At 42.5% G+C, this 20,562-nt stretch overlaps 1 protein-coding gene across 4 annotated transcripts in view; it reads right to left on the bottom strand.

Moving 5' to 3' along the window:
- Positions 1-20,562, bottom strand: part of LOC122564254 (methylthioadenosine phosphorylase) — a 198,486-nt gene that overhangs the window by 164,900 nt on the left and 13,024 nt on the right. Inside the window, exon 1 of one of the 4 annotated variants that reach the window (XM_043718941.1) lies at positions 13,012-13,122. The exons of the other annotated variants lie outside the window; for them this stretch is intronic. Within the exon in view, the coding sequence (XP_043574876.1) occupies positions 13,012-13,101 (90 nt within the window). The 5' untranslated portion in view covers positions 13,102-13,122. Of the gene's footprint in view, positions 1-13,011; positions 13,123-20,562 lie in introns of those variants that run through there. 4 annotated transcript variants of the gene reach the window in all.

Here is a 20,562-nt window from a genome sequence, read left to right on the forward strand (position 1 = left end):
CAAATTTATTTTGCCTATTGTGTACAGTAGTGCCTCGACTTACGAACTTAATCCGTTCTGGCACCCGGTTCGCGAACTGAATCAATGTTTCCCATTGTTTGGATAGTGTAAGAATGCTTGGACGTAGCAACGAACACTGTTCACAGCACAAGCGCCAAAGACGAACTGAATGAGATCACGCGGGGCCCGAGAGCTTTTGCGTTCAACAAGCGCGTAGCAAAGCAGAACAATGAAACCACGTGGTCGCACACGGGCTTTTTGTGTTCGTACCTTGAATTTCGTATGTACGTTGAAACAAAATTTTACGTACAATCCTGTTCGTAAACTGATTTGTTTGTGAACGGGGTCGTTTGTATGTAGAGGCACTACTGTATTTATAAATGTAGAATAGTGTCCTTTTTCTGGTGTATTTTTTGCATCCTAATTCTGGTAAGTGGAAGATGAAACGTTTTGACTTCTGGTCTTCTTTTAGCAATGTTTACATTCTGTAATATCAAGTAATAATTTATGTAGAGTGGGTCCCTGATTTACGATCGACTGACTTCTAAACACTTATAGTTATGAATGTGATCCCATACCGGGTATAATTGTACTTCCAACTGAATGCTTTATTTTGTCCTGCACTATGTTATAGCCTGTATACAAATCAACTTGCAAATGGACTCTACAATGGAACCCCTCACAATCCAGGGACGGCCTGGATCTCTGGAAATTGCTCGTTAATCCAAGCCAATGGGAAGTACAACAACGTCTTATATAGAAGCACTTGTTGAATCCCTACACTGTGTGGAAGCAGGCCATTCGGCCCAACAAGTCCACACTGACCCTACAAAGAGCATCCCACCAGTCCCATCCCACTACCCTGTCCTTGTAACCCTGCATTTCCCATGGCTAATCCACCTAGCCTGGACATTATGGGCAATTTAACTTGCACATCTTTGGACTGTGGAAGGAAACTGGAGTACCTGAAAAGAAATCCACGCAGACATGTAGAGAATGTGCAAACTTGACACAGAGGCTGGAATCAAACCTGGGTCCCTCGCATTGAGAGGCAGCAGTGCTAACCACTGAGCCACCACACTACACCCTACTATGTAGGGAGAAACAGAGTTAATGTTTCTAATCTGGTAATACATCACATCAGCGATCTGTATTGGTTTCTGATTTCCAGCAATTTTGCTTTTAACGTGTAACACAGCTCCTGCCAACTGCCACCTCCAGATAAATAGATACCAGCTAGAATAAGCACCTTATCATGATAATTGCAGAAAGATTGCATTATCTTGAGCATTGCTTCACATTTACTGAACAGGATTACAGCCCTATTTCAGGAATGAAATAACAGGAATCTTGCACCTGTTAAAGTTTATTTGATGTATGAATCATCCTTGCAGCATGAACAAACACAAGTGGTGCCAAAATAAAATTTGATTTAATGACAACTAGCCATAGTGTTTCTGTGTAACACAGGAACATTTGCAGTGGGGTACCAGTGCAAAAATGTACTTAAAAGGTTCATTCCATTTCAGACTCACTTTTCCACCCAAACCCCACACAGAAACGATCACTGACCAATGCAAAAATATATTTAAAGTTCATTCTGCTTCAGAGTCAAATCTCACACAGAAACAATCAACCAATCAATCAATCAGTTCATATTATGTCATTCACAACAGCACAAACAAATTCATGGGGGTTTTGTAAGCTGGAATTTCCACTTTGACAGGTGCACCTTATTTTATACTTGCCAAAGGCCCTCTGTTTAAATAGCAAATAGTGGAATTTGATATTTTAAAGAAGTGTTTAATCAGGAATATTGCCCATGCAAATTTCCATTTCCCAGTTATTTGCTGTGAAATTCTGTGATGGTATAGGCACACACCAGACCAAACAATACCAGCAGAAGCTTTCAAACTTGGATCCACCAGATCATGCCTGTATGGGTGTGGGAACCCATGTGTGAAGTGATCAAAGTTTTCTGTCCTGTGTTCTTCTATGTCTGTTAAGTTAACAGCAGGATCCAAACAACAATTCTTTTGTGAGAGTAACACTGTTTCTGTTGTTTACCAGCATCGCCATTTGAAAATGAGGATATGGAGCTGCTCATTTACTTGGACAAAACTTCTGAAATTCGCAAAACGACAGCTACACCCAAACATAGGCCATGCAAACAAGTGGCAATAGGCTGGAACTCACTTGCTGGCCTGTCAGAGTGTCTCTTTGGTGAATAAATGAGTGGCACGTTCTCCAGACTGTGGGATATTGGCCGAGTATTGGAAGAAATATGGGAATATACTCAAAGCAGAAGAATGGTTGGACAATATACACAGAAGCACTAAAATCAAACTATACAGCCACACCTGTATTGTGGAGAAAGTGAGGTCTGCAGATGCTGGAGATCAGAGCTGAAAATGTGTTGCTGGAAAAGCGCAGCAGGTCAGGCAGCATCCAGGGAACAGGAGAATCGACGTTTCGGGCATAAGCCCTTCTTCAGGAATTCCTGAAGAAGGACTTATGCCCGAAACATCGATTCTCCTGTTCCCTGGATGCTGCCTGACCTGCTGCGCTTTTCCAGCAACACATTTTCAGCTCACACCTGTATTGTAACCTGAAAAGACCTACAATCCTTTGAAACCAGGGTTGAAGAATTTGAGCTATAGGGAGAGGTCGAATAGGCTGGGGCTGTTTTCTCTGGAGTGTCGGAGGCTGAGGGGTGATCTTATAGAGATTTATAAAATCATGAGGGGCATGGATAGGGTAAATACAAGGTCTTTTCCCTGGGGTGGGGGAGTCCAGGACTACAGAGCATAAGTCTAGGGTGAGAGGGGAAAGATATAAAAGAGACCTAAGGAGCAACCTTTTCACACAGAGGGTGGTGCGTGTATGGAATGAGCTGCCAGAGGAAGTGGTGGAGGCTGGTACAATTGCAACATTTAAAAGGCATCTGGCTGGATATATGTGCAGGGTTTGGAGGGATATGGGCCGGTTGCTGGCAGGTGGGACTAGATTGGGTTGGGATATCTGGTCGGTAAGGACGAGTTGGACCAAAGGGTCTGTTTCCATGCTGTATATCTCTAGGACTCTTGTTTTGTTAAAAATAACATTAAGGAAAAGAGTAATCATGGAGATGAGCTTCAGGAAACTCAATGAGCAGCGTAGAATGGTTACTATACAGTAGGAGTCTGTAGTATTGTGTCTGTGCCAACACTCTGCAGGTGCCTTAGAGTCACACAGCACAGAAACAGACCCCTCAGTCCAACCATGATCCCAAACTGAACTCGCCCCACCGACCTTCACTTGATCCATTTCCCTCCAAACCTTCCTTATCCATGGACTTATCCAAATGTCTTTTCAACATTGTATTTGCTCCACCACTTCATCTGGAAGTTCATTCCATGCACAAACCACACACTGCTAAAAAGTTGCCCCTCATGTCTTTTTTTTTTAAAAAAAATAGTTCTCCTTTCACCTTAAAAATATACCCCTGGGTCTGGAAATCTCCCACCCTAGGGAAAAGACACCTGCCATTTACCCCATCTATACCCCTCATGATTTTATAAACCTCTATAAGGTCACCCCTTAATTTCCTATGGATTCCAGTGAAAAGGTCCCAGCCTATCCAGCCTCTCCTTATAACTCAAACCTTCCAGTCCCAGCAACGTCCTGGTAAATCTTTTCTGCACCTTCTCCAGTTTAATAATATCATTCCTGTAATAGGGTGATCAGAACGGGACACAGTATTCAAGAGCAGGCCTCACCAATGTCCTGTACAACTTCAACATTTAACTAGGACCACTTCCCTGTCCTTTCCTCCTCTGGTATTGCAAATTTCAGGTGTTTATCATATTCCCTTTTGAAATCCATAACTTAATCAGTCTTCAGTAACCTGTGAGGCAATACAACCCAGATCCTAACGACTTTCCAAACTCACCCCTGGCAACATTGTAAAGATCCCAAATGATTTTCTCTCACTAGCCCTCCCCGCAGTTGATAACAAATAAACAAATCTTCGCTCTGTACTAATAAATTATGTTTTTAACTAAACTATGCATAATTAATTAGAATGTATTTACATTGATCTTCCATTCCTGGGAGGTTGGTTAGCTCAGTTAGATGGATGGATGGCTGGTTTGTGATACAGAATGAGACTAACAGCATAGGGTTCAATTCCCACATCTGGTTAAGGACAATCCTTCTCAACCTCTCCCCTTGCTGAAGGCATGGTAACCTTCAGGTTAAACCAGCAGCTGGCATCTTTCTCTAATGAGAGAGTAGCCCTGTGGTCCTTGTAAGACTATGGCAACTTTACCTTTATATTCCTGGTCTAATTTAATCTATTGTTCTGCTCCTGCCAAACAATTGCTGAACCTCCAGAGGAGGTGGTGGATGTGGGTACCGTTACAACGTTTGAAAGACATTTGGAAAAGTACATGAATAGGAAAGGTATGGAGGGATATGGGCCAAGTGCAGGCAGGTGGGACTAGTTTAGTTTGGGATTATGGTCGGCGTGGACTAGTTGGACCCTATAGGTTCCCATTTCTTTATGATCATTCAAATCACAAAATTCATTGAACCACTACTTTAAGAAAAAGCCAGCAGAGGGTCAGATTATGGTGGTCTCATGTTGATCAACAGAGTCCATTTGGTGTTTTTTTTTTCCCGAGGTTTGACGATTAATCTTTTGACAATGCAGTAAATTTGGAATTCTTCCTCAGAGCAGAAAATGCACTCCTGAACTTTCCATGAAGAGAAATGGTGGGCTTTCCCCCATCCACCAGATAAGAGAAAGAAAAATACAGACTTTTTCTTCACGATGTCTCACTATCTCATCTCTCTATAACCAATTAAGCACATTTTTTGAGGTGTCACCACAGTTCTAATGTGGAGAGACAGCTGCCAAATAGCACACTGGTAGTTTCCACAACCAGCTATTGAAGCTTAGAAGGTATTCTCCAGAAGCCAGCTGAGTAGCACACTTAGAATAACCTTCCACAAGTATCAGGCAAGCGCCAGTTGGGAATTACAGTTCGGTTTGGGAGTGGTGGGGTAGCTCGGTGGCACACAAGTTAGCATTGCTGCCTCACAGTGCCAGGAACCTGGGTTCAAATCCAGCATTGGGTGACTGTGCGGAGCTTGCATATCCTCCCAGTGTCTGTGTGGGCTTTGTCATGGTGCTCCGGCTTCCTCCCACAGTCCAAAGATGTGTCAGTTAGATGGATTGACCAGGCTAAATTTCCCACAGTATCCAGGGATGCACAGACTAGGTGATGTAGCCATGGGAAATGCAGGGTTACAGGGATAGGGTATGGGGTGGGTGGGATGCCCATTGGAAGGTCAGTGTAGACACGATGGGCCGAGTGGCGTGCTACCACACTGTAGGGGTTCTAATTTGATTGATAGCAACTGTTATTTCCACTGTAGTGGTAACTGAAAGGTAGAACAATGTTAATGCCACAGGGACTACAATACAGGTAAATATGAATACAATTCGGAATTCCACCATGGACCTTCAACAGAAGAAATGGAATAGATCAAATCTGCAGTTATATTTATGCACTAATGAATTTTTCTTTCATTATCCATTTCTTTAGCTAATTTCGTGTTGTGCTTAAGCAATGTAGAAGTAAATCAGTTGGTGAAATATGCAGCATGTTTATGATGAACAGAGAACCTTGTTGTTTGTCTATTTTTTTTTAAAAAATCATGTTCTGCCATTACTGGATATCTATTGCCCCCGTGTGGTCAGAGGAAGATTCGTCTTCAACCTTTATTAAAACAGTAAACGAGAAAATGGCAGTCACTGAAACCGTTAGAAAATGGAGACGCCCGTGACGAGAATTAGATCGATGGAAAAGTCGATCCTGCACAAATGGCGGGCCGCATTGATCGAATTAACGTTCGGTTTTATCAAATTGCGCAGGCTGACAAAATTACAGTGTTGCAATGCTGCTCACCCTTGCCATCTAAACAAGAACAATTCCGTAAAATTGAGTTCTATTGTCATTATGTATGACAGAATGAAAGGTCAATTGATGATGCAATCGAACTGTTCAAAAATGTAACTCCAATGTGGCGGCTACGTTAACAGAAGCACCAACACAAATCAGGCTGCTGCTTCCACAAGTACAGAGTTTTGGACACATTAACTGAAGGAAAACGCTAATGCTTTCCCCCCCAGTGATACAGAGAGGAAGACTGGACCATTTTGAGCACCCCTTCATGGACTGGTCCAGAATCACACAACATATACCCTGGCACAACATGAACCCCAGCCTCAAAACTGAAAGACTACCACTCTCCACAATTCTCTGGTCAAATCTAACCTGCCAATTTGTGACCAATTAACATGGAACTGCATCAGCAATGACATGGGGTTCTTGTGGTGCAGTGGTAGAGTCCCTACCTGTGAGCCAGGAGACCCAGTTTCAAGTCCAACCAGCTCCAGAGGTGGGAACAGGTTGATTGAAAATATTAATACCCAATGTTATCACTAAGCATGAACTGCACATACAGCCACTGTAGTTTAGAAACAAACGTATTTTAATTTTTCCTCTATACATCACTTTCCTATCCTCTCCAGAGTCATCATGAAAAAAGTTAGTGACATTGCTATAATTTCTTTTTGATCTATGATTCAAACGTCAAGCAACTTTCCCCCAAACTCTTGTGTGCATCAATTTATGAAGTAAAATTTTAAGAAGATACTGTCAAGTACTTCATCTTACAAAATATTCTTTAACACTGACGAGTGCTGTAACACTGGTTCACTTGTTACAATTAGTTATAAATTCAAGTTGTTATATTTGCTACAACTTTCACAAATCCCAAATGCCTGCACAACTACTAACGAATCACTTCCAAAACTTTGTCACCAACACAGCAGCACCAACCAAACACAGAGGATGCATCGCTGCCTATGCCAAGTCATGGACAAAACAAATTGCTACCAACCTAACAAAAACATTTGAACACTGATAGCCCCACTACAAATACCGCTTCCCAGCCACTCGTGCAATCTGAAGCAGACTGCAATACCATGTAAATCTGTTCAATCCAAAGTATATCAATCAATCTCTGTAAGAAATGTATCCAAGTCTATGGCATCCAAACTACCAACAAACTTCTTAACCACACTTGTAGTCTTGTAGTTCTTAACATCATTTCTTCAGTATCTGCCACCACCACCACCTGGCAGTGAACTGCAAATAACGTCTACGCACTGCAGAAAAATAATGTTTTGTCACGCTGCCTTCAGTATTGTTGTAAACCATCTTCAATCAAGATGGCACCAACACAGGGCGACTCTTTGCGAACTCTCAACAGCTGATCATTCCACACTTTTAAACCTCAATTCAAAGTCGATATCTCTCATATTTCAAATTGAGAGTTATCTTGCTTTTGTACACGTCCTGTACAGCTGTAACTTTGTACGCCCTACCTGTTGATTCACCCTCGGATCCGTGTGTCCTTGTATGTTATGATCGGCCTGTACTGCTCGCAAAAAACTTTTCACCATACTTAGGTACATGTGACAACAATAAATCAAATCAATCAGTATTCTCTGGTTCTCAACACAGAGTCATAGGTATGTACAGCCCAGAAACAGACCCTAAGGTCCAACTTGTCCATGTCTCCCAGATATCCTAACCTAATGTAGTCCCACTGGCAGCACTTGGCCCATATCTCTTTTAAACCCTTCCTATTCATATACCCATCTAGATGCCTTATAAATGTTGTGCCTCCACCACTTCCTCTGGCAGCTCATTCCATACACGTACCACCCTCTGCCTGAAAAAGTTGCCCCTTAGGTCGCTTTTAAATTTTTCCCCTCTCAGCCTAAGCCTATGTCCTCTAGCTTTGGACTCCCGCACCCCGGGGAAAAGACCTCATCTATTTACCCAATCCATGCCCCTCATGATTTTATAAACCTCTATAAGGTCACCCCTCAACCTCTAGCGCTCCAGGAAAACAACCTCAGCCTATTCAGCCTCTCCCTATAGTTCAAACCCTCCAACCGCGGCACCATCCTTGTAAATCTTTTCTGAACCCTTTCAAGTTTCACAACATCTTTCTGATATGAGGAAGACCAGAACTATTCACAACACTGTATTCCACTAATGGGAAATGTTTTGACGGTCTATATCCCTTGTTACTTTGAGTACCATCTGTCTAATCTCTCAACTTTCACAAGGGAGAACACTCCCAGCTTCCCTAACTAATTCATTGGGGAATTTTAAGTTTAATATAGATTGGGAGAGACAGACAAGCACCTATCAGAAAAGTAGTGAATTTCTGGTGTGTATCCAGGATAGTTTCCTGCAGCAGTATGTCTGAAAATGACAAGGTGACAAGCAATATTGGATTTAGTCATGAGTAATCACCAGACTTAATTAGTAACCCAATTGTGTCACATTTATCAAATAGTGATCATAACATGATCAAGTTCAATGCAACGTTTGAGAGCGAAAAGCATGAACCAGCTATGAGAGTTTTAGATTTAGGTTAAGGCCAATTTTAAAGAGATAAAACAGAGTCTGTCCACAGTAAGCTGGGAAAATCTGCCAATGGGTAAATAACTGCAGAACGGTGGAGCATATTTAAAGAAATATCTGACACAATTAAAAAGAAAGCATATAGCCCTGAGCAGGAAAAGCTCCACTTTACAGAGAGAGAAAAAAAAGATAAAGTCAATGTGGAGATGCTGGTGTTGGATTGGGGTGGACAAAGTTAAAATTCTCTACACCAGGTTATGGTCCAACAGGTTCATTTGGAAGCACTAGATTTCGGAGCGCTGTTCCTTCATCAAGAGGTAGGAACAGCGCTCCGAAAGCTAGTGCTTCCAAATAAACCTGTTAGACTATAACCTGACATTGTGTGATTTTTAACTTTAAAGACAGGATAAAACTGAAAGGACTTACAAAAGTGCTAAAACAGCACAGATCCTGACAAAGAGAAACGATACAAACACCAGCAAAAGCAGCTTATCAGAGCTACTAAAGGGGATTATGAAAGGAGACTTGCCAGGGATATCAAAATCAATGAGAAGAAATGTTATAGTCCCATGAAGGAGAAGCAGGTATCAGGAGTAATGTTGACCCACTAAAGACTGGAAGTGAGGATACTGTCAATGACAAACAAGTTACATAATTATTTGGCCTGAGTATTTACAGTGGAAAAGTAGGATAGCTTCTTCGAAGTTCTGAGGAAATTAATAGTGGATGGAGAACAGGGATGAATAAAATTAAGCCAAAATATCAGCAATGAGGAAATTGATGGAATTAAAGAATGACAAATCCCTGGGACCTAATGGTTTTCATCCAAGGATGTTAAAGGAACTAAGGGGACATAACGTAGATACCCTAACTATAACTTTTCAGAATTTTCTACATTCATGAGTCACCCCTCTGGATTGGAAAACTTGTACGTCACTCTGCTTTTTAAGAAATCTAAAAGAGGAAAACAGGGAATCACAGACCAATTAGTCTAACAGCTGTGTTGAGGAAACTGTTGGAGTGTATAAGCAATGATTGAGTAATTGAGGATCTCAAAAAAATTCAGTTAATCAGGGAAGGCCAGCCTGGATTCATGACGGATAAGTCATGCCTGACAAACTTCGTTGATTTTTTTGAAGAGGAGACTAAGGTAAGGGACAGGGGAATATCTATGACTTCCACAAGACATTTGACCAAGTCTCATATAAGAGACTGTTAACTAAAGTGGAAGCCCACAGATCTGAGGGCAAGTTACTGACATGGCTGGGAAATGGCAGGCGACAGATAATGGCTATTATCTCAAATTGGCAAGATGTGACCATGTTGTCCCACAAGTGTTAGTGCCTTAATTAGTCTACTTTCTAGACAGTATGATGTTAAGCACAGGGGTTCAGGTGCAGAAATTTTTAACGTCACAAATAAGTGCAGAAAATAATCAAAAGCCGATGAAATGTTGCCTACACATCTAGAGGACTGGAGTATTAGGGTGCAGATATTATGCTGCAGTTGTTTAAAACCCTGATTAAACCCCACATGGAGTAGTATGGTCTATTCTGGAAATCTCACCTGAGGAAGGTTACAGTAGTCTTGAAGCAAGTACAATATTGGTTTACAAGAATGAAAGCTGGGGTTAAGTTATAAGGACAGACTATAAAATTAGGCCTGATTTCTCTAGAATTTAGAAGGCTAAGGGGCGATCTAATTGAACTCTTCAAGGTATTAACAGGGCAAGACAAGGTAGACAAAGATAAACTATTTCCACTGGTTAGGGATTCTAGAACTAGGGGGCATAGTCTGACAATGAAGGTCAGATCATTCAGGAGAGATGTTAGGAAGCTCTTCTACACACAAACAGAACTGGTTGCTGGGTTAGTTGTTAATTTTAAACCTCAGATTTCTTTTTTGTTAAGTGAAAGGTATTAAGGGATATTGGCCAACGGCAAGTACTTGAAGTTAGGCCGCAGACCTGGCATGATCTCACTGAATGGCAGGTCACACTCAAGGGGCTGAATGGCCTACTCTAATGAAGACTCGAAACGTTAGCTTGCTCTCTGTCCATAGATGCTGCCTGACCCACTGTGACTCAACATTGAGTTCTCCAATTTCAAATAATCTCCCTTCCCATCCCCTTCCCACCCCTTTCATTTCTCTGATCGACCCTTCCTTCCAGCTACCAACCGGATTCATTCCTCCCATCAACCAAGTCATACCCTTCTACCGGTGTTCACCAATCCCTACTTCACCGCCCCACCTAAAGCCCTCCCACACCACCGCCCCCTTATCTGCAGCTCCCCTTACACCCAACCCTAGTCCTGAAGGGTTACACCCGAAATGTTGGACATTGCTACCTCCTGATGCTGCCTGGCTTGCTGTGTTCTTCCAGTATCCATGATACCAATTTCCCTTTTATTTTATTTGCTTAAACTTTACTGGCAAGGCCATCACGTGACACTTTAACAGCCATTTTTTTCGAAGTCCATTTACACATTTCCACCATTTTAACTTCACTAACCCACAGCGACATCAGCAGAAAGTTCAATCAGGCTAACAACTGTCTTCTCTCATATTTATCATTCCATCATTGATGGCAATGTATTGGGCCCGAGAATATTATCTCTAACCTTTTTACTCTTCATTTTCTTAAAGTACTCTTTAAAATTGATCTCCTGGACTAAATTTGCAGTCACTGTCCTAAAATTCCCTTAGCGGGCTTGGTGTCAAACATTGGCAATGCTCCTGTAAAATGCCTTGGAGTTTTTTATTCCATTAAACGCATTATTTAAGGTCACTCCTTGTGGTTCCCAAGCAGTAGCTCTAATATTATAAAGTACAAATCAGCATCTATAAAGTCATCCTCCTTCGTCCATTTGGAACTTCCAAACCTTTCTCAGATTCCACTGGTTGAGCCACTCGTTCCAAGAATACTTTTCACCTGATGGCTTCGAGCTGAATGTAACAACGGCAAGGCCATGCCTTGCTTTCCTCCTGGCAGATGAACGACTGAATGAACGTGAATAAAGTGATTTAGGGAAGCAAGACAAGGCTATTGTCGCAGAGGACAAAACCAGAAGCTGGGTCGGAAGTAACAAATGTCAGAAAGGTTCAGTGAACAGAGGAACACCGTCTTATAAAGACTGTAGGGAAAGGCTCTGGCAAATACACATATTGGCTAAGGTGCAATGTGAAGATAAAATTCATTGACAAGCAGAATGAGGTAAAGATGTGGAAGGCCAGAAAAGTAGTAGTAGTTCTGAAAGTGAGTCTGGAAGCGAGTTCTGATCTGAGGGTAAACAATCACAAACTCGCAAAAGAAATTCTGATGTTCAGAAGGGGAGATGTCGCAGTTGTAGCCCAGCATGGGATAGGAGGGTGGGTAGAGGTCAGTGTTTGACAAAAACAAGGAATGTGAAACAGGCTAGGGCTAGGACAAAAATAGAAGCAGGTATTATCAAGACATACGATTGGCTACAAACAAATTAGAAGATAAATTGTTAAAGGATGCCGAACAAGAAGAGATGGAGGGCAGAAAAGGTTTTGATGAACACACAAGATACCAGATACAGGACAGACAGCCTTATCATTTAGTAGGACACACAGAGAAAAAGTACTCCTTGATGGGACGTGTAAGGTTACATTCTAGCTTGAACCTTGAAGAGAACCTCGTGGTTTAAAACGTTAGTGTAGATTCTCCGAATGCAGCAAAAGATCTTGAAGATTTTTTTGAGCTCTTTTTAACAACTACTCCTGCAAATGTAAGTTAATCAATGTAAAAATCAATAATTTTGCAGTGTGAATAATATCCAAGGGAAGTACTTCTAAGAAGGGAGCCTATAGAAATCAAACAAATACTTTGAAGAGTTAAATGACAGTGCAAGAGTATGAGATTTTTCATTCGAGTCGTCTTGCTGAAAGTAACTGTATTCAGCTAAAGCAATATTCTATTGGTACCACAGACAGAATGGGCAAACATCTTCAATGATTCATAGCAATGATTTTCAGAGGGAGGTTCCATGCACAATAATGTGTAAAAACTAAATGCAAGCTGACTGGTTAGACCTTGTGGACCTTTAGACATTCAGGGTTAGGCGTTCAACAGAATAAGTAAAGCGTGACCTTGAATCAACATCCTGACTTGGAAATTGTTAATCACATCCTGATAAAGTCAGGCCAGCCGTCCCCGCAAGACTATTGTACATCAAAATAGAAACAAACTGGTGAAGAAGCCTGACTGAACAGACTAGGCCCAATGCTGGTTCAGAAACACTGGAGCTGAGTGCTAATATGGAAAATGCTCCAGTTAGGGAAGTTGAGAGAACAAATAAAAGATGAAAGAAATTGCAAAAGCATCTACACTGTAGCCTCAAGTGACCCAGGTGATGTGAAGCGAAGAACATATGAATTAGGCCATTTTGCCCTGTGAGCTCGCTCCTTCATTCAATAAAATGATAGTTGATGTGATTAGTCCACATTTCTGCCTTCCACCAATAATCTTTCACCCTCATTTATGTACCTATCCTACCTTAAATATATTCAAAGTCCGTGCTTCCACCTCCTTTGGAGGAAGGGTTTTCCAAAAATTATTAAACATCTGATAGAAAGTATTTCTCATCTTTGTCTAAAGCCAGCCAGCCCTCGTTTTAAACCAGTGACCGGAGTTTCTGGATCCTACCACAAGAGGGACCACTCTTTCCACATTCACCTTCTCATGACATCACAAACACTTCTAGGACATCGGTGAGGCCACTTTTGAAATATCGTGTGTAATTCTGGTGTCCTTCCTATCGGAAGGATGCTGTGAAACTTGAAAAGGGTTCAGAAAATATTTACAAGGATGTTGCCAGGGTTGGAGGATTTGAGCTACAAGGAGAGGCTGGGGCTGTTTTCCCTGGAGCGTCGGAGGCTGAGGGGTGACCTTAGAGGGTTTACAAAATCTTGAGGGGCATGGATAGGATAAATAGGCAAAGTGTTTTCCCTGGGGTCAGGGAGTCCAGAACTAGAGGGCATAGGTTTAAGGTGAGAGGGGAAAGATATAAAAAGGGACATAAGGGATAACCTTTTCATGCAGAAGTGAGCTGCCAAACAATGTGGAGGAGGCTGGCACAATTACACCATTTAAAATTAATCTGGATGGGTTATATGAATAGGAAGGATTTAGAGGGATAAGGGTCAAGTGCTGGCAAATGGGACTAGATTAGGATAGCATCCGGTTGGCATGAATGAGTTGGACTGAAGGGTTTGTTTCCATACTGTATATCTCTATGACTTATGTGCCAGTACCACTTCCTTGGTGTTAGTAATCCTCTACAATTCCTCCTCTCTTCCCCTTGCTGATTTATAGTTTTTTCTGGGGTGTTGTTTGTATCTTGCATAGCAAAGACCAATTCAAAATACCTGGTCGTTCGAACTGTCACACTCCATTTTAAATTCCCAAGACTCATCTTCAATAGGACCAATGCTTTTTTTTAAAACTCTTATTTGTAAATATCTCTAGAAACCCTTACTGCCTTTGTATTTCTGGCTAGTTTTTTTTTAATTTGAAATGAAGAGGGGATTGTGTTGATATAGCAAGTAATTAAGGAGTTTAGTCTTAATCGATAATACAGGATTGTACAGGATAGTCTCCCTACCTCTGAGCCAAAAGGCTTGTGTACAAATCCAACCTGCTCCAGAGATCTGTCAGAACATCTCTGAACAGATTGATTAGAAAATATGCAAAGGGAGTACATGTGGGGCTGGTGTGTGTAATTTAGATCTTTCTCATTAACTGGCTTGTATCTGAATTGATACTCAGTCCAATTCAAATGGCCTTGAGCACAAAAGATATATCCAAAGCTGTGCAGGTTAGGCGAATTGGCCAAGCTAAATTGCCCATAGTGTTCAGGGATGTGTAGGTAGGTGAATTAGTCAGGGTAAAGATAGGATAATAGGGTAGGGGAATGGGTCTGTGTGGGTTGCGGTCATTGTGGACTTGTTGGGCTGAAAGTCCTGTTGTTTCCACACTGTAGGGATTCTAAGACACATTTAATAAAATATTCAAAAGGTATATCACAGGAACATTTTCAAACAAAATCTGACACAGATCCACAAAGAGAGATATTCTGACAGGAGTTTGGCCAATGTGTACATTTTAAGGATTAGATATAGAGGAGCAGATAGGTTTGTGGAGGGAATTCCTGATCTATAGGCTTAGATGGCTAAAGACAGTTGTCAAATATAGAGTGAAGAGATGCAAGACACCAAAGGGACACAGATAACTTGGTGCATCATAAAACTAGAGATCATTACAAAGGTAAAAAGAAAGCCACAGAAGAATTTGAAAACAAGATGGGATTTTGTTTTAATAACTTAAAAGTTCCTTTATTGTACATAATGGGAAATTAATTAAACCATATAAATGTCACAACTTATTACCTGATCAAGTGTAATGAACTGAACACCAAACAACATAAATAAAAATCAGAAGTTGCTTTAAGTAAACACTACCACCATTAAAACATCCGTGGAGCCTGGTGAGTGTTCACACTCAAAGCCCTCTTTGGGCCATGCAAACCATCAAAAGGTCAGGAGGGGGTGCAGGGTGCAGGTGTAGTGAGAACGGGAAGGGGTTAAATCAGAATGGAGTTGGAGGGGGAAGTACAGCACTCCATCCCCCACAGTGCCCACCTCTCTCTAAAAGCCTTAAGGCTTAATAGACAATCAATTTTTCAATGTATAATTTCAGTTACACCACACTGTAAATTTTTGCTATAAATTCTGTGTTACGATCGAGCCCTCCACAATCACCTGATGAAGGAGCGTCGCTCTGAAAGCTAGTGCTTCCAATTAAACCTGTTGGACTATAACCTGGTGTTGTGTGATTTTTAACTTTGTACACCTCTAAAAGATACCATATGCTTCTTCTCCAAGAACACTTGGCCTAAAGCAATTTTAGCCTTTAAAACAATGAAGCTAATTTATTAGATAACAGTTGAAACAAATAATTTAATAGTAAAGCAATGTGAACAGATTGTAACCACTAATCCTTGACAAAGGGACAGATGTATGTCAAAGGAATGAAGAGATACAAGATGAGCAATATAATAGAAACTATCATTGCAATTTGTGCCCTAGTGCACCACAACCAATATCAGGATCAAAGGACTGAATCATTCTTTTCAGCCTGAATCTGAGTTATGTCTAGTTGAGGGTTTGGTGATGTAGGGGTTAAGTAAGTTCTCTCACCCTGTCTCATTAAACTCCTCACATTGATGGTCTACTCTGCCCCAAAGGCATTTCTCACAACCGATTTCTACCCCACCTTACCGCGCACCCTTTCTGTAACAACTCGACACTCAGTGGACATTCACCAATAGCCATGAACCTGCTGCAGTCTTTAAAACACCACAGTGCAGCCAGGCAGGCACCGGCAAGGTGAAAGCTGTGTCCATAGGATTTTGGAGAGAGAGGGGAGATGGTGTCATGGTTCAGTAACACCCGGAGGTCCTGGTGAATGAGGTGATGGAGAAAAGGACCATGTATCTAAGGAGGACCACCAGAGAGGCTGAGCTACCAGACCATGCCAGCCTGGTCTCGGTTCGCCACCCGGGTGAGTGCAACCTCAAAGGGTGCAAAGGAATGGCCAGCAGTGCTGCATTAATTGCCAATGAACCACTCCGCTCCGACAGGTAAGTGGCACATTCTCTTATTGCCACCTCAGACACACTCTCCCTGCCACGGCACCCAACTCTGACAAGGCTCATACTATCCCACTCTCAGTATTGTCCGCATCGTCTTCCCTCACCTACCCCTACCTCACCAACCCCCACCCCATCAGCCTCAAACACTGTTAGCCCCACATGCTCTCTATGGTGCCTCCCCAGCATTCCGGATGATCTCACCTCCTCTCCCAAACAGTAATTGCTGTGCTCCCCACTGTCGTCTCAATCATTCCCATTTTTTTTCTGCCTCATTGCAGGAGCAGGCTGTCCATAGCAGACGGGAGAGAGAGGCCAGACAGATGAAGGTGAGCCTGGCATCAGGCTCCATACCCACTCCAACAGAATCCTGGCCCCTCACAGGAGATGATTGAGACCACTCTTGCAAAGACACAGAAACATCCATACCTGCCAAATGAGTCAGTTAGTACCACCCTGCATATCACTGCCACTCTCCCATTAACCCTGCTGTCACTTCAATAATTGGACATTGATTCCAACCACTGACTGCATGGACCTCGCCCTCTGTCCCCTCTGTTTTGTCTTGAATGTTCCAATAGACTATAGATATAGAAGCACTGGGCCATTTGCTCCACCATTCGATCGTGGCTGATATGTTTCTCAACCCCATTCTCCTGCCTTCTCTCCATAACCCTTGATCCTTGACTGATCAAGAACCTATCTATCTATCTCTGTTGCTGACTCTAACTTTCATGCATCAGATTCTGAGTACCCCTGTATCAATGCTTGACGTGTTGTCACACCATCCAGCAGTAGTTCATGGTCAAACCAGAGGCCTCTCGGATAGAGGTTTGTGCACAGAGCCACCAACATCAGCTACAATCAGGAGATACACTTGGCCTTGTGTGCTGCAGGCACTTTTGGCTCTCATACAGTCAGAGTGCTGTACAGCACAGAAACAGACCCTTTGGTCCAATCCATCCATGCCAACCAGATATCCTAGATTAATCTAGTCACATTTGCTAACACTTGGTCCATATCTTCTAAACCCTTCTTAAGCATACACCCATCCAGATGCCTTTTAAATGCTGTAATTGTACCAGCCTCCACCACTTCCTCTGGCAGCTCATTCCATACACGCACCACCCTCTGTGTGAAAAAGTTGTCCCTTCAGGCCCTCTTAAGCCTTTTCCCTCTCACCATAAACCTATGCCCTCCACTTCTGGACACCTCCACCACATGGAAAAGACCTTGTCCATTTACCCTATCCATACCCCTCATACACGCACCACCCTGTGTGTGAAAAAGTTGTCCCTTCAGGCCCTCTTAAGTCTTTTCCCTCTCACCATAAACCTATGCCCTCCACTTCTGGACACCTCCACCACATGGAAAAGACCTTGTCCATTTACCCTATCCATACCCCTCACGATTTTATAAAATTCAAGGTCACCCCTCAGTTTCCGATGCTCCAGGGAAAACATCCCCAGCCTATTCAACATCCCCATAAAGCACAAATCCTCCAACCCTGGCAACATCCTTGTAAATCTTTTCTGAACCCTTTCAAGTTTCACAACATCCTTCCTATAAGAGAGAGATGAGAACTGCACACAATATTCCATCTCTAATGTTTGGATCCCTCTGTGCTGCCAAAGTTGTCCAATCATGTCTGCACCAGGGGGGTGCCATCTTCAGACAGAGTCAATGGTGTAGAGTGGCCAACGAGTATGCATCCCACAGGCCTTTACTCTAAACCTTTCAGAAGCATGTGACCCATGTTGTTCCACTTGGAAAGCCCTCTGAATGATGTGTGCTATAACAGCCCTTTCCTGACAAGTTGAGTCGGTTACTCCATTCATTCCCCAACGGTGGTCACCACCATTTTCTTTCCCTCATACACCTCCAAGTTCCAGCACGATGGGAGGTGACAGTTAGCGCTCCCCTCTCAGTGGTTCCTAGCCTTGTCCTGACTACGTACAGGAGCCCCAAAACATCCACATCCTCTTTATGGTAGTCCATGCTGTCAACCCCAAAGGATTCACATTTCCCCTAAAGCCCACACCCAACCCTTCAATATTCACCAACAGCTCTCCACCCTTCCCATTGGGACCCAGGCATGTGAGGTGACCATACCTAGTGCTGTAATTTACAGACCCACTCTCTCCTGTCCCATCGCGAAGTCACGATGCCACTGATGGCAACCCCCCCACCCTCTCTCTCCCCTACCACTGTCACCCTTAAAACATTTCCTTCACTTCATGTTTTGCACAGTGCCCTACATCACAAATGTTTTTCTGATTACTGTTTCCTCTACAACCTGATATTATTGAATTTGGAGGTATTTTAAGGGATGATGATGAAGATGCTGAGTTTTATAAAATCTAAATTTAAAAAAAAAATCCAGAAGGGAAGCAAATAGCTCATACACCAATGATGAAGATGCCATAGGGTGGTATGGTGGCTCAGTGGTTAGCACTGCTACCTCCCAGTCCCAGAGTCCTGAGTTCAATCCCAGCCTTGGACAACTGTACAAACTCCACACCAACATTCTGCGGGTATCCTCCAGGTGTTCCAAGCTTCCTCCCTCAGGCCAAAGATGTGCAGGTTAGGTGGATTAGCCATGGGAAATACAGGAATATGAGAGTGGGTCTGAGTAGGATGCTCTTCAGAGGGTTGGTGTGGATTTGATGGGCCAAATGGCCTTCGCCCCCCAAAGTAGGGATTCTAGAATCTACTATCATATGTCTGGTGTCTTTTGTTCATATTCATTTAACATGACAAGAGAAGCTTGCTTTCAGGCAGTCCCCAGAGATTCACAAGCTGATTTGTATACAAGTCGGAGCACAATGCAGGACTGTGTAAAGTGGCCTTTTATAAGTACAGCAAACATTTATATATATTGGATCTTTAAAATTACACCCGTGTACAAGATCGCATTCGTAAGTACAAGCATTCACAAGTCAGACATTCATTAATCCAGGACCCCCGTATACAATTCATGTTACAGTTATAAAGGGCATTCTATCGGAATACAGGGCTTTTAAAAACAAAATCGATCATTTGTATCCTTGTAAGGTCACCGGAGGACAAATGATGAAGGTCACACAATGCAGAGTGCATGTTACAATGTAGCTTTTGTACATTTGCTGTTTCCTGTCATTGAAGTGACTGAAGCAATAAATAATGCTCTTGGCGTTCTGTTTTTATTGAAGTTGAATTTCGATCTTCATTGTCACATCATTTTATACCTGTATTATGAAAGTACTTATCTACATGAGACCAAGGGTCGGTACATAACGGAAAATTAAATCTCAATTTCTCAAATTAGGTGAGGATCAATCAAAGTGATGTATCTCTTTTCACTCCTGAGGTTGGTCTAACAGAAACCACGTTTTTAAATAGATGCATCCTTATTTCCCAATTCATACCATATGCAAAACAATGTAAGAACAAGACGGCCAAAACTTCATTCAATCAAAATTTAGGAATAGGTTTTATTTTAAATTTACTCACTAAAAAGTGTAAACACTGACATATAAGCAAAAACACCACCCAATCAAGCCTGCAAAGTCCTCCTTAGTAACATCTAGAGACTAGTGCTAAAACTGGTAAAGCTGTCTGTCTGTGACAGTCATTCTCACCAAATCATACCTTACAATGTCCCAGACACCACCACCATCATCATCCCTGGATATTGTCCTGTCATACCGGTAGGACAGACCCAGCAGAGGTGGTGGCACACAATGTCCAGTGGTAGGGAGGGAGTTGCCGTGGGAGTCCGCAACAACGACACTGGACACCATGAAGTCTCAAGTCACAGGGCAAATAGGGTATGGAAATCTCCTGCTGATTACCATGTACTGCCTCCCTCAATTGATGAATCAGTACTCCTCCATGATGAATAGCACGGAGGGTGGCAAGTGCACAAAATAACCTCTGGATGGGGGATTTCAATGCCCACCACCAAGAGTGGCTCGGCAGCAGCACTACTGTTCATGCTGGTCGGGTCCTAAAGGACATAGCTGCTAGACTGGGTCTGCGGCAGGTGGTGAGGGAACCAACAAGAGGGAAAAACACACTTTAATTCATCCTTACCAATCTGCCAGCTGCAAACACATCTATCCATGACAGTATCAATAAAAGCGATCATCGCAGAATCCTTGTGGAGCCAAAGTCCCGCTGGAGATACTAAATGAATATTTTGCATCTGTATTTAAGGATATGGAAGATATAGACTGTAGGGAAATAGATGGTGCCATCTTGCAAAATGTCCAGATTACAGAGGAGGAAGTGCTGGATGTCTTGAAACGGTTAAAGGTGGATAAATCCCCAGGACCTGATCAAGTGTACCCGAGAACTCTATGGGAAGCTAGAGAAGTGATTGCTGGGCCTCTTGCTGAGATATTTGTATCATTGAT

This window comes from Chiloscyllium plagiosum, chromosome 2 (genome assembly GCF_004010195.1).
Source record: "Chiloscyllium plagiosum isolate BGI_BamShark_2017 chromosome 2, ASM401019v2, whole genome shotgun sequence".
NCBI lineage: Eukaryota > Metazoa > Chordata > Chondrichthyes > Orectolobiformes > Hemiscylliidae > Chiloscyllium > Chiloscyllium plagiosum.